The 14,675-nt window shown below is 37.6% G+C and overlaps 1 protein-coding gene across 1 annotated transcript; it reads left to right on the forward strand.

The window, feature by feature from the left end:
• The first annotated feature begins 10,792 nt into the window (after positions 1-10,792).
• LOC138907675 (uncharacterized) lies at positions 10,793-11,581 on the forward strand. Its single transcript, XM_070198279.1, has one exon. It carries the CDS (start codon positions 10,793-10,795, stop codon positions 11,579-11,581), a length of 789 nt encoding a protein of 262 aa, XP_070054380.1.
• Positions 11,582-14,675: the final 3,094 nt, after the last annotated feature.

Raw genomic sequence — 14,675 nt, forward strand, 5'->3', positions numbered from 1 at the left:
GGAATTGCTAGGATTTTTGGAACGTCGTAGTAATTTAAGGAAAGCTCAAAGTGAGGTATGTTGGCTAAACTACTATCTTAAAATTGAATTCCATGGTGTTCCCGTATGTTTCAAGTATGGTTGTCTCAAGTTCCTTATTTTATGTTCCGAGTTGTTCCCAATAAATTCGATTGTCCTGAATAAGCAAAGTGTCAAGAATTATGTATTCAAAACGTGTTCCGAATGTTCCTATCACATTGTGTGATCCTTTTGGAATGTGTTCAAGAATGATATGTGTATTAAAATGCTATGTCTTTGATCCATGTTTCAAATGAAGGTTATGATGCCAAATTATGTGACAAAATCCCAATATGCTTAAGACTCCTAATTGCTCATATGTGTACCTAAAGTCTTGATTGGAGATGTCTTATTGTTGATAATCTATAAATATGGTTGGAAGTGAAATAAGTGAATTGGGATATAAAGTATGGCCAACATGCCAAGAATGAAAGTTATACTTGTGGCCAATTGTGCCAATGAAATGAGATGACGTGAGAAAGATTATGAAATGAGCTTTGATTCAACTGTTTTGAAATTGACTTCGAAAATAGAATTGCCTAAAAGCATTATAAACTTAAATGATACCCATATGTGGCTGTTTTAACAAATGCTATGCTTTGTAAGTAGTTTCGATGTGCTTTGCGTTCTTACATATTCGGGAGTTGAAATTGTGTATTGCCCTTTTTGGGAAAAAGTATTTCAAGAATAAATGATGTGTTACTTGTTTATGATTTTAACTTGTGCTTCGATTGCCAATCATTTCACTCCATTTCTTGGAAAGAAATCCATTGTGTTTAAAGCCTTCTTTACTAATGAACCTAAAGTTGTGATTTTCGGAATATTCTATATATTGATATTTATGATGATGATCCATCAAAGGAAAGAAATGAAAGTATGGAATATGAAATACGGCCATTGTGCCATGAAAAAAGAATCGTATGTATGGCCAAGAGAGCCAATGAAATAATGATGTTGTAAGAGGATGAAAATGCCAATGAGGCTATAAATGGTGTGAAAGGTTATGAGATAAATATATATGTATTGTTGTTTCCTTTGTATGCAAATCAAAAATATTTTTGGGATTATCGATAGTCACCGAGGAAGGGTAGGTTGAAATAACCTAACCCCAAAAATACACATGCCAGTGTAGGAGTGGATTGTGATCATTCTCCTTATTTGGGATTAGATTGATGTAATAATATTATTCCCCTTATTTGGGATGAGATTGATGTGATAATATTATTCCCCTTATTTGGGATGAGATTGATGTGATAATATTATTCCCCTTAATTGGGCTGAGATGATTGATAGAAAAGGATGATGTCGATGTGGTGAGATGGCCTAGCCGATCCGGTCATGATCGGACACCATGCCATACACATGGTGGTGATTGTGTTGGAAATTGTAATTGAAATTGTGATTGTGGTTGATGTCTCTAATGAGATTGCCTAGCCGATCGGGTCGTGATCGGACTCCGTGCTAAAGGTACGGTGGTATTGGTATTGAGAGTGATTGTGGTTGATGTCTCTAATGAGATGGCCTAGCCGATTAGGTCGTGATCGGACTCCGTGCTAAAAGTACGGTGGTATTAGTATTGTGAATATTGGTATTTTGAACATTGGTATTGTGAACATTGGTATTGTGAACAGTGGTATATCGGTGCTAAAGATCTCCCAACCAAAAATAATATTATCTTTGTATTTTTGAAATTAATATGTTTTAACTTGGAAATTGGATATCATTGATTGTTGATTGTTGTTTCCATGGTTTTCCCTTTTATGTTGGTATTCTATTTTGAAAGAGGACAATTAGCTTTACATACTAGTACTATTCCATATGTACTAACGTCCCTTTTGCCGAGGGCACTGCATCTTCAATGGATGTAGGTGGTTCATCAGCGGGAAACTTTGGTCCTCATTAGTATTCACTCTCTATTCAGCAGGTTTTGGTGAGCCCTAGTCTATTCCGGGCCAGATGTCGTTTGAGTTGTACATTGTACTTTAAGGTATAGCCGGGACCTTGTTACCGGCACTTCCATACTACTCTTGTGTTGTCTTTAGAGACTCCGTAGACAGGTTGTGGGTGGTGTATGATGTTGGGAATTGAACTAGATGTGTTGGTATTTTTGGCAAACATGTTTTTCATTATATCTATAAACTTGGAAATTATAATGAAGCTACTAATGGAAATGAAATGAGAGTTGCTAATGAAATCTTTTCAATGTTTGATTAATGGAGTACATCTCTTCTTCATTCTTGGATGAGTTTGGGCAGAAGAAAATCTAACAGGCTTGCTCGGCCAGGTTCACTTGGTTGAGCGCCGGTCACGCTGCCCGAGTTTGGGGCGCGACAAACTTGGTATCAGAGCCTAAGGTTTTAAAGTGTCCTAGGATGTCTCGAAGCCATGTCTTGTAGAGTCCTTCTTATCAGTGTGTTATCGACCACATCTATAATGAGGAGGCTACATGGATATTTAGGAATTTCACACTTCTTTGATACTCCAGATCGTGCGATAGAGCTCAAGATAGGAAGCTAAATTCCTCGTCATGTCTAATTTTCCATATGAGTAACCCACTGGTTTGAAGCATCCAGGAGGGAATGAAAGAACCAATTGCTAGGGGAAGTGTTTAATGTCACCACGCCCCCAGACTATGTGGTGAGAGCACCTAAGAAATGAAAGAGGATTATTGGCATCAATAAGCTGGAATGTTTGTTATGAAAGAAGAGCCACTCGGGTATAGCCACCTCGGGTTTATGTTGGATGATTCTTGAAATATGTTATGGTTGTGGAAAGAGGGGGCATAAGAAGAACAAATGACCTTAGGTTGGATACACCCATCCCAGTCTACCCGATATGTGGGCGAAAATATTTTGCGTCATGTTGTGAGTATGCTCATAGGCGTATTAGGGGTGGTATATTTGGGAAATTCCAAAAGTCCATACAACGAGTTGTGGCAGAGATTGTTACTCCCGCCATGAAGGCTTGGAGGAAGACTAAGGGGAATGCTTAAGATGTATGCAAAAGGAGTAAATAGCAGGTAAGTGGGGCGAGTCAGTTTAGTGGACCCCATCCTCATTGTGTGAAGTGTATGAGATGTCATTCGGGGGTATGTCACTATGGTACTAATGTATGTTTTGATGTGGAGTAGAGGGGCATCAATTAAGGTACTGCCCTGTCAATCTAAAGTCATCAAGTAAGTCACTCCTTAGTACATCATTATGAACACTGCATTATTTTACCTTGTTGTATATGTACATCCATATTTGAGAGGCCTACATAAATATGGTCTTAACCAAAACGTTGAATCACAAAACATTGCATGTTCCTACTCTTTGAACGAGATGCAGTATTCATGAAGCCTCTTGATCACAATTCTCTTATTTTCAACCTCTTGAGGAATTGAGTTTTATAATGATTTCCTTGGAATGAGTTATAACCCTAGGTTAATACTTCCCATTGCTTACCTAAATTCTCAACGAAGGACTATACCTGATGAATTTCTTACAAGTACCTTTTGATTCAAATGGATAATATCTGCTCACTTATGCTTATGCATGCACCGTCATAAAGTTTACCTATGTGGTATCAAATCCCATGTATAGCGGCCTATTGTTGAGATCCTTCTTGATCCGCTCTTTTTATCTCCGGTGTATGTGGATCCTATGGTTTGAACAATCACTTTGTTCCTTTGAGTATATTATCATGAATCTCTTTAACCGTCTAGTAACATGAGAGCATATTAATTTGAAAGAAACATTCATCGTATCTCTAGTCCTCTCATATAGGATCAACTATTGGCAAAGGTTAAGTTGTGAGAATGATAATAATCTCACAAGTGTTCAACTTATTTTTCATCCCCATGGGCTTGTGACATAGATTCCTCGTGTCAGCTAATGTTAAGACTGTAATGCAATTTCATGCATTTTGAAACCCATATCACATTCGGGGTGCCAAAATATTCTAATTTTGAGTTGAACTGATTTTCCCTACACTCCAGGAGACGACTAGTGTCATGTACTTGGCCATTTCTCTTTGAGGATTACTAATGCCGAACAAGACACCTATCGAATGAAACAATTGTTGTTGTCCTTTTCATGACTCATGGTCTTCCAAGAATTACTGACACTAATGTCTTTATCCTTCCGATTATGCCTCCCATATGTCACATGTCAAAGAAGAAGCATCATCCTATGATCAAATATATTGGATAGGAAGTTTTATGGTCATATTCATGCTAGCACATCTTAGAGTAATTGCTGGAGGTCGCCATTAGTTTGGGTGTTCAGCATAGAGATTTAGAGTTGAAGAAAGTGAACGGGTTATTCTCAATATTTTCTCCATGAGGATGCTAGGTGAATTGTTAATAAAGATAAAGTATGTATAGTCACATTAGGCCTTATGAAATCATGAAGGAAATAGGCCAAACTATGAGTATGATGTTTCCCTATTATTGTTCTCCATGTACCTGGTGTTTCATGTGTCTATGTCTAAGAAGGTGAAGTTAATGGATAAGTCTGTAAGTCGAGGAGGCCACCTTGAGGGCCAAAAGTGTTAAGGAAATAAAATGTTCTCACTTGAGTGCATAGTCAAATGATTGTGATTTGAAAGGTACTTTTTATGTGTTATGATTTAAATATGTGCAACTCATGTCTAGATACCACTTCTAATAATGTAATGCCCTTAATGTTGAGATCAGTGTTATTGATATATATCGTGATACTTTGTTAAGTTGTGTATGTGTTGTTAGGAGTTGTTTTGGTGGTCCTCTGGCAAGTGGTTAGGCCCAATTGCAGAGGAGACTCTACCAAAATTCCTGAAATATTTGGGAGTTAGTCAAATTTGGGAGCTTAAGATGTGTGGAAGAAGAAACGAGTGATGTTAAATGTTTGGGGACGGACTCTACTCCTCATTCGAGGACGAATGATCCTAAGTGGGGGAGAATCTAAGGCCCCGTAAAAAAATTTCCTAATGATTTAAGATTTTTAAAGTGCGCCAACGGTATTTGGGAGTAACGTATTTGAGTATTAAAAGAGTCCTATGGGATAGAGACATATCATTTTGAATTGATAATGTATGTTTAAGGTATGTTGGGACATACTAAGGAGTTTTGTGAATGGCAAGAACTTGTGTGGAACAAGTTGGATACATTAAGTGGAAAGGATGTTTCAATTGGCACAAGACCAGACTTCAAATGAATAGAAATCCCTCAATATAATGACTTAAGGTGGTGATATACCTATCAAATTAACTCCCTTTGAGTCTAGTTTCAAACGCATCAAACCGTTCATCATTTGGATGTTTCTATAAAAAGTTATGGCCATTGAACCGGACCTATGCCATATGCGCGACTAGATGCGCGACCGCGCATATTAGAGGGTCTTCTGCCTCAGGTGCGTGACCAGGTGCATGACCAGGTGAGCGATCGTGCATGTAGGAGCCCATTTAATATCCCCAAGGCTAGGTAGAGAGAGGGGTTAACTCATTTTTGAGCTAAAACCTGATATTTTTAGAGTGAAGTGAGAGTGTTCTAGAGAGAGGAAGAAGCTCAAGTGTCTTGTTCAGTCAAATCTTGCTCAAGCCTTGAAATCCAACAAGAAATCTCTCAAGTTCTTCATCTAAGAGGTAAGTTTTCATACACTAGTTTTTAATTTCGGATTAGGGTAGAAGATGGTTGATTAGGAGTATGATTCTTGGGTGTAAGAGTATTATTTATACATGCATGTACCAAAAAGGTTTTTGGGAAGATTGTTGAGCTCAAATAAGTAAAGATTGGGTTGTGAAATTAAGGAAATAATGTAGAAGATTCTTGTAGTCAAATTTGCACACCTAGTGTTTGATAAAATGCTCAAATGAGCTGAAACCATGAATATCTTCCTAATTTGTGTTCAATTTTGTTATGTCTCAAAATAGATTGGGATTGCTAGGATTTTCGGAACGTCGTAGTAATTTAAGGAAAGCTCAAAGCGAGGCATGTTGGCTAAACTACTCTCTTAGAATTGAATTCCACGGTGTTCCCATAAGTTTCAAGTATGGTAGTCTCAAGTTCCTTATTCTATGTTCCGAGTTGTTCCCAATAAATTCGATTGTCCCAATACTTTGTTTGGGTCATGCCAAAAGGAAAGAAGGGATAGCCTTAACATACCTTACAGAAATCTATCTAATAACAATGCTAAACTCAGCTCACTGTACCTTAATATATAACAACGACAGTGAAGCTATTGTCAAGTTACAAATGACTCTCTCATTTATATAACGAAAGTAACTTAATCCATAACAAAAAAACGGGCTGCATTTCCCGTGATTTTACTGCTCTCTCTAGCCTACGATAGGTGAGACAACAACACAATACAATCAGTAACTCGAAAACAACCTAACTACAATTCAGGACCTTTAATACAACAAAAACCCCAAATATACCATAACACACCCAATCAACAAGTTATCAAGTAGCCTGAAATTACAAAGACGAGCGACCAGCCCACTACCCTACCACAGGTGGTGTTTCTCCATGCCCTTTATCCTTCCAAACTCCATAAATCAGCAGCACAAGAGGCCAACACGAGTGGACTACAAAACAGTCCACTAAAAGTGGAATAAATTGAACTCACGGCTTCCGTTCACGCTCCCGTGAGTTCTAACTATTAGGAAACAAATTTATCAACCTTCCTTGATATTTAAAAGCTTAAATACAGAAATTAGTCATTTTCGTAACTATGAAGTACCTTCCAAAAGTCAAACTACAAAGAAAAACAGAGGCAGTATAATGATACTTACGTCGTAGGGATCGTTCTAATGTTATCGCTTCTTGATTTCGTACCTGGGATGTTAATCTTCTTTGAACCCCTTGTAGAGAGATTAAGGATAAGTTTATAGGGGTTCTCTATTCGTGTTCTATAAAAAATAAGGAGAAAGATGACTTAAAACCTATATATATCAACTTTTGAAAAGTCAAAGAGGTGCTAGCTTGGCACCCTAGCATTGCCCCTTATTCAGACGCTCATATCTTTTTATCCTGACGTCGTATGAATGAACAGTTAAGAGTGTTGAAAACTACATTCCAATACCTTTAATTTGGTTTATAATCTGTCCCAAAAGACCTCATATAACATACAAAATGTATTGTTCAAAAAGTTTTGTTACAAGGCAAAATCCTTAGTCCGTTTTTTCGCAACTTAAATCCGATTTTTCCCAAACTTTATATTTTATATCCAAAAATAATATATAGTCATATTATGACTTTACACTCATTTAAATCATGATTAATAAGTCTCATATTCATTATACGTCACTTTGGGATGCATAGGGTGTAACAAATTCCAAGTATATTGGGAGAAAATTGCAGCTACATTTGACCTAATTTTCAGCACATTTATGAATGTAACTTGTGATGACCTTTGCCAAATTTTGTTCCACAACTCGCTTGACTTCAAAATGTAATACACGACTATCATACGACTGAAATAACTTATAAAATAACCTCTTTATCATGTTAAGCACCCTATTCTTATCCCAAGAGTACATGTTATAATATTTCCAACTTGTCGACTATCGACGAAACTTATTTCGTTTAGTATGTTTAGCTTCTAAGTCTTTCAAACCTCTTGGTACTTGTTATCCATGATCTTAAAGATTTGTAACCTCCAAGGTAATATGATTAACTTGCCTGATGTACTTTCAAAAATGATCTCATTTCTGATCTTACATCAATTGTCTTACGACGTACTCTTACGTACGAAAACATGGGGTGTAATATCATTCCATCCTTTGGAACATTCATCTTCGAATGTTAACTGATGTGCTTATAAGTCTCAAAACCTATAGCTTGTGAATACTTTAATATTGTCCTTGCCATCTAGGCAATTGTTCTATGAATAAATTCAAAGGCCAGGGCATTCCCCCCTTTAGGCCTCTTTCTAACACCATAACTTGTGGTCGGAATCCTTTCAATCTCGTAACTGTTGCTACCTTCTATCATACAGCATGTGCGACTATGTCCTTGTAAGTGCACCTATGTGACTCTTCTCTCCTTTTTCCTTCAGCTATTCACCAATCTCTAGGCCTCGCTTTGTGAACATATACAGAACTATGACAAGCTGTCCCTCAGGGAATCTATAGGTGTACTGAAGTTTTTCTTTCGGTACTTTGTCGAACATACGACCATTGCTATATCTTGTTTCATAGCCTCGGTTATCTATGCTTATAGATTTAATACATCTAGGTAGGTTATACCATACCATAACACTTACTTTGATTTTTGTTATTACCGAGGTCTGCTACCCAACTCTAGGTTACTCTCTCGCTGCTTATCCTGTATGTATATATCTAAATCCTTTAGTTCTTCTTCATTACTGTTCATCTTAATAATGACGGCCTAATCTCATCTCATACATTGTATCTTAAAAGTGGTATCAAAGTAGTTCTATCCTAGGGAGTCTACAAGCCGTGTCTAGTAGAGTCTTGTTTATAGGTGTGTTGTGCACCATACTAGTCATTTATTGCACTCTAATATACTGCACTTTTATTGTGTTTGAGCTTTAATCGCTAGTGTGTTGTACTTATTGCGTGTTTATGCCTTGTAGGAGTTATTCCAAGTGATATAGATGTTATGGAATAAATTTGAGTGATTTGAAGCTTTGACGTCTGAGTAGAGGCCCAAAGGATCAAGCCGAAATCGTGTTCGGTGGTCGAGGACCAAGTCTGGACGTCAAAAAACAAGGAAAAATCTGTGCTTTGAAAAACCTCCAAAGCCACGGCGCGTGGGACGGCGCGTGGCGTGCCGTGCTTGTACAAAATTCCTTCTGCCTATCAGAACTAGCTCTTTGGATTTTCCCACTAATGCCCCGCATGGTGCGTTGCCCCATGCGGCGCGCCTGTGCAAATTTTACAGAGTAATTGTCCTATTTTGCAAAGGAAAATGTGATTTCGTTTGGGCCCGAACCTACTTGGTATAAATACATGGAAAAATATTATTTTCTAGAGTTTTGACATTTTTGAGACCTAAGGAGGCTTAGGAGGAGTTAGAGAAGCAAAAGCACAAGGAGTTCATCATTCAATCCTCACTCAAGATCCAAGTTTGGATCATTTTATGTTTTTCTTTACTTTAAACATATTTGTGATGAATTGCTCCATATCTATGGAGTAGTTCTCTTTAGGGTTTGATAGATTTGGTGTATTGATATTTGTTTGTGGATTATAACTCTAGTTTTATGTATTGAAGTATTTGTGGATGATTTAATTATTGTATCTATATTCACATATTCATGTAATCGAGAGAGGCATAACTTTTGATATCTTTGTTTTATATTTTTGGTTGAGTTCATTAATTCTTCATAGTAATCGAAAAAGGCTAGTTGAATCTTTGATTAAACCTAGTTAGGAGGATAATTGAGAGAGGTTCTCCTAAATACCAATCCACTAAGCATTCTTGCATATCTTCACGTGCTTAAATTGGTTCATCTTATGAGGTTAAGACTTAATCGAGAGAGGAGTTTTTGCTGAACGTTGAACTAATAATTGAGTGAATTTGAGAGACTCACTTGAACATTAGAAGTGAATTTTCTAGCGTTAGATCCCAACAATTATCTTGCACCTATCCTATCAAAATCCTAGCTTCTCCCATTGATATCTTCCTTTGCTTAGTCCTTGCTTTGATTGTCATTAGTCAATTCGCTCTAGATTCTTAGTTAATTTTAGTATTAATCACACAAATCTAAATTGTCGATCATTTTAGATAGCACTCTAGCTACAAACTACGATTATACTGTTTAACTCTATTCCCTGTGGATATGATATTATATTACACTATATTTGACTAGCGGGCATAATTAAAGAGGTGTTTAGTGGGCATAACTTCTGCCAGAAAGATACTGAGACTGTGTTTGACGCTTGGGAGAGGTGTAAGGAAATAGGTAGGAAGTGTTAACATAGCGGAATTGAACTCTGGATGCAACTCCAGGACTTTTGGGATGGATTGACACAGGCCTCACGTAGAACATTGAGCAATGTAGTTGAAGGCCCTTTGATGAAGAAGACTCCAGAGGAGATAGTCACAATTCTTGATGAGTTGTCTGAAGATGCAAATCAGTGGCCCTCTGAGAGTGTTGAAAGAAGAAGATCAACCAGTGTTCACCAGGTTGATGCTAACACATCTATGCAAGTACAACTTGATGCTATGGCTAAAGAAATACGGAAGATGACCTTAGCTACAATACAAAGTGAGCCTCATGTAGTTTGTGATATATGTGGAAGATGACATCCTACTCATGAATGTCAAGCCTCAACTGAGGAAGTGAATGCTGTGGGAAATTATAATGCAATGGGTCAGAGGCACCGCAGTTTTTCATGGAGTTCACCCGGAGGTACTGCAAATGCATGACAACAAAATAACTCTAGACCTCAGAGACAAGGAGCTCCAGTCTTCCAGAATCAGCAGATGCATCAGTTTGAGCATCAACAGTCAAATCAGCCTGGTCTAGAAGATCTAATGAAGGCCTTCATTATCAAGACATATGAGAGGTTGGACAAGCACGGGGCAGCTATCAAAGAATTGGGAATTGGTTTTCGAAACTTGGAGAGACAAGTGGGACAAATTGCAACAATATTATCTGAGAGGGTCCCAGGCACTCTGCCAGTTGATACTTAGAGAAATTCCAAAGAAACAGTGAATGCTGTAACTCTGAGAATTGGGCAAGTGTTGAAAGATCCCACCCCGGTAAAAAAAGATGTGATACTTGAAAAAGAAAGCGGGGAGTAGATGAAGAATGATATTGATAAGAAGAAGAAAGTCAAGAATGGAATTGACAAAAAGAAGGAGGAAACTTCGAGAAGGGATGAATCTAATGAGAGAGAGCATACGCCTACTCTACCTTTTCCTCAAAAGCTATATAGAGAAAAGTTGGACATGCAATTTGAGAGATTTATGGATATGCTGAAACAGGTTAATGTAAATTTGCCATTCACAGAAGTGCTCTACCAAATGCCAGCATATGCTAATTTCTTGAAGGAGATCCTGACAAAGAAGCGGAAGATAGAAGAGGCCTCGGTAGTGAAGCTCACAAAGCATTGCAGCACGATATTGCAAAACAAACTCCCACAAAACTGTGGCGATCCAGGGAGTTTTACTATACCTTGCTCTTTAGGCTCTATTAAATTTGGTAAATCTTTATGTGATTCTGGTGCCTCAATTAACTTAATACCTCTATCTATTTACAAGAAACTGGAGAAGGAGAATGGAAAGATAAGGTCAATGCCAATATCTTTGCAGCTGGCAGACCAAACGACTCTAATACCCGTGGGGATAGTAGAAGATGTCTTAGTTCGGGTAGATAGGTTCGTATTTCCTGTAGATTTTATAGTAGTGAATATGGAGGAGAACAAAAAGGGCCCCCTCATCTTAGGAATACCATTCTTAGTAACGGGTAGAGAAATATTAGATATACACGAGAGAAAGCTGATGCTTAGAGTGGGTGAGGAGACTGTAACTTTTGAGATGAATGTAGAAACGGGGGTGAAAAAGGAGAAGCCAACTGCAAGTGTTGAGTAGAAAGTGAAGGGACTAAAAGATAAGGCTGCAGCGAGTGAGAAAGATAAGTTTGGGGTGCACCCCAAGAAGGCGGAGAAGAAGTTGTCTGCATGGATGTGCGCATTAGTTCAAAGGCGAGCAATGGATCCAGACTTCTACTCAGACCCCGACTAGACGTTCAAGGAAGTTTCCTTTACCTTATACTTTTTAATTGTGTGTCATGGGGACATGCCACAACTTAAAGTGTGGGGTGGGGGATATGTTGTATGTTGTATGTTGTATGTATATGTTTAGTTTAGTTAGAGATAGAAAACAAATGGAAAAAACCATAAAAATTGTAAAAAAGTTTGTATTTTCCCGATGATGGATATCATCGACAAGTTTCTTGAGGGATTAAAGTTGAAGGAAAAAGACAAAAAGATTTTCTTTTGTTAGGTAGTGTAATAATTACCCCTTGGTTTTTCGTTTTGCCACAGTTCTTTTCCAAGGATTTTGTTTGAACCGGGTGTAGTGAGTTTTATTTTTGATAGTAGTAGGAAACCTTGTGCTAGGATTTGAATTGAAAGCAATATTGTCACGACCCAAAAATCACTAGTCGTGATGGCACCTAACTCGACCCGCTAGGTAAGCCAACTAACAGTCAATACAATCCAAATGAAATTGTAGGAAAATAATGAAGAATTATCTGAACTTTTACAAATTAACCCAAGAACCGGTAGTACGAATCATGAGCTTCTAAGACTTAGAATTTACAAAGCTGATACAAATAATTACACGATCTGTTTGAAAGCTACATAAATAGATTAAAAAAATCTAAAGCCACCATGGACAACTGGCAGCTATATCCGGAATGCACGAACATCTTCAGGGTCAGCTCCCGACATCACTAGCAGCTCCGCTCCAAAAGTCTCCACGCAAGGTGCAGAAGTGTAGTATGAGTACAACCGACTCCATGTACCCAATAAGTATTTTGTCTAACCTCGTCGAAGTAGTGATGAGGCTTTTTAGTAAGATGTTGCTCACTAATAAAAATCTGTACCAAAATCTAGCAATAGAACTATACTATAGTATAACAGGATAAAGTACACAAAACGAATGTACAAAACAATAACAGAGTACTAGAATAGATCACAATTAAACAGTTTCCAATATCTCAACCAATCGTTTCCTTAGAGCGAAACCAATAAACCATAATAGTCACCCCATAACTTTCATACGTGAGGGATATACTCTGATATCAAGTCAATTGCACGGCAACACCCTTCGTGCATTTATCTCATCCTCACCAAATATGTATACAACAGTACCAATCGGATGGCAGAAATGCCGATAACAGTAATGACAAAGTAGGAAATACGCAAGTAGCAATAATGAACGGAAATGGACATAAGGGCATCAGTAACAGACTAGGCGGAAAGCATAAGGGTGATGACAACAATCAGGAAAAAGGAATGTAACTTCAACTAACTAGCATGGTGGAGGCATAAATACAAATATAACAAATAAGAGAGGAACACATGATCTTTATGCGTTAACAATTAGAAGCATGAATGACTAACACGGTAGAAGGCATGTACTAAGTGCAACCAAAATAGATACGACAAAGATATAATTATGACAGCAGGAAGTAGGCATAGTATTTGCAAGTTTATCAAGTAGAAGACATGAGTGACACAATAACAAATAAGGTAAAGAACAAGAAGAGGTCATTAGACAAGTCACATAAGAACCATAAATACAACAATAACAGCTCAATGTAACGGCATGAATGTATAAACAAAGGAAAGATATCACAACATAATGCATATTCCTCGTCCTCACCTGCACGGAAACACCCATCGTGCCATGAACTCATGATAATTTAAAGCGTGATAATATAAATGAAATGGCACAGCATCACCCTTCGTGCTTTACACTGACATAACATGGCAGGCATCACCCTTCGTGCTTTTACTCACAAATGATATGGCACGGCATCACCCTTCGTGCTTTACACTCACATAACATGGCACAACATCACCCTTTATGCTTTTACTCACAAATGATATGGCACGGCATCACCCTTCGTGCTTTTACTCTCAATAATATGGCACAACATCACCCTTCGTGCTTTTACTCTCAATAACATGGCACGGAATCACCCTTCGTGCTTTACACTCTCCCTCACATGATAATGTATAAACAAAGGCACGACATTACCCTTCGTGCTTTACACTCTTCCTTACCAAGCATATGTAAATCAATGACAAACAAGGCAGGAAGCATAAATAACGTCAAGGAGAGTGTTTAAGCGAATATTCCAAATGAATCCCAATCACAACTTTCCAAGCCAACAATAGTTCAACAAACCTGCAAGAACCTTATTATTCAAGTATTCCAACAAATCTCATAAATGATCTACAACACAAGAATAAAAATCTAGTATCTCAAGGATATCGGCCGTAGCAATGTATTAATGATTATGCATATTGATTACCGAATTAAACACACCAGTGTATTCTTATAATTCCATCAAATTTGATCAAGTTATAATAAGCTAAGTCCTAGTTTTTAACATTTAATACTATGTTCTTAGTTTCTAGGAGTCAAGAAAGGCATAAGGCAAGAAGGTCATGTGATTCTACAAGACATAATTTATAACATAATTTATCCCCGAGCATGGTTAACCCTGACACATGCATATATGCTCGTCACCTCATATATGTATCACGTTCCATGTAGCAAACAATGTCAAATAGTAGGAAAAATTTCCTAAACAAAGTTAGGCAAGACACTTACCTCAATTCGGCTAACTCAATACTCAATTTAGCTTTTCCCTTTACAAATTAACCTCCGCTCAGCTCAATCTAGCCAAAGACGACTTAAATACATCACACAATGTAAGGGAAAATAATTTTCATTAATAAAGCTGTGATTTTTATACAATTTCTAAAAAGTCAACAAAAGTCAACCCCTGGGCTCGCGCGGTCGAAACCCGTTTCCAAGGGTAGGTCTAGACTACCCATAGCTTCACGAGTCCAAATACGTATTTTATTTCCAAATCCGAGTCCTATTCGACTCTCAAATCCTAAATTTTCATTTTTCAAAGTTCTGACAAAATCCCCAAATTTTTCCC

The sequence above is a fragment of the Nicotiana tomentosiformis genome, chromosome 3, assembly GCF_000390325.3.
Source record: "Nicotiana tomentosiformis chromosome 3, ASM39032v3, whole genome shotgun sequence".
NCBI classification, from domain to species: domain Eukaryota; kingdom Viridiplantae; phylum Streptophyta; class Magnoliopsida; order Solanales; family Solanaceae; genus Nicotiana; species Nicotiana tomentosiformis.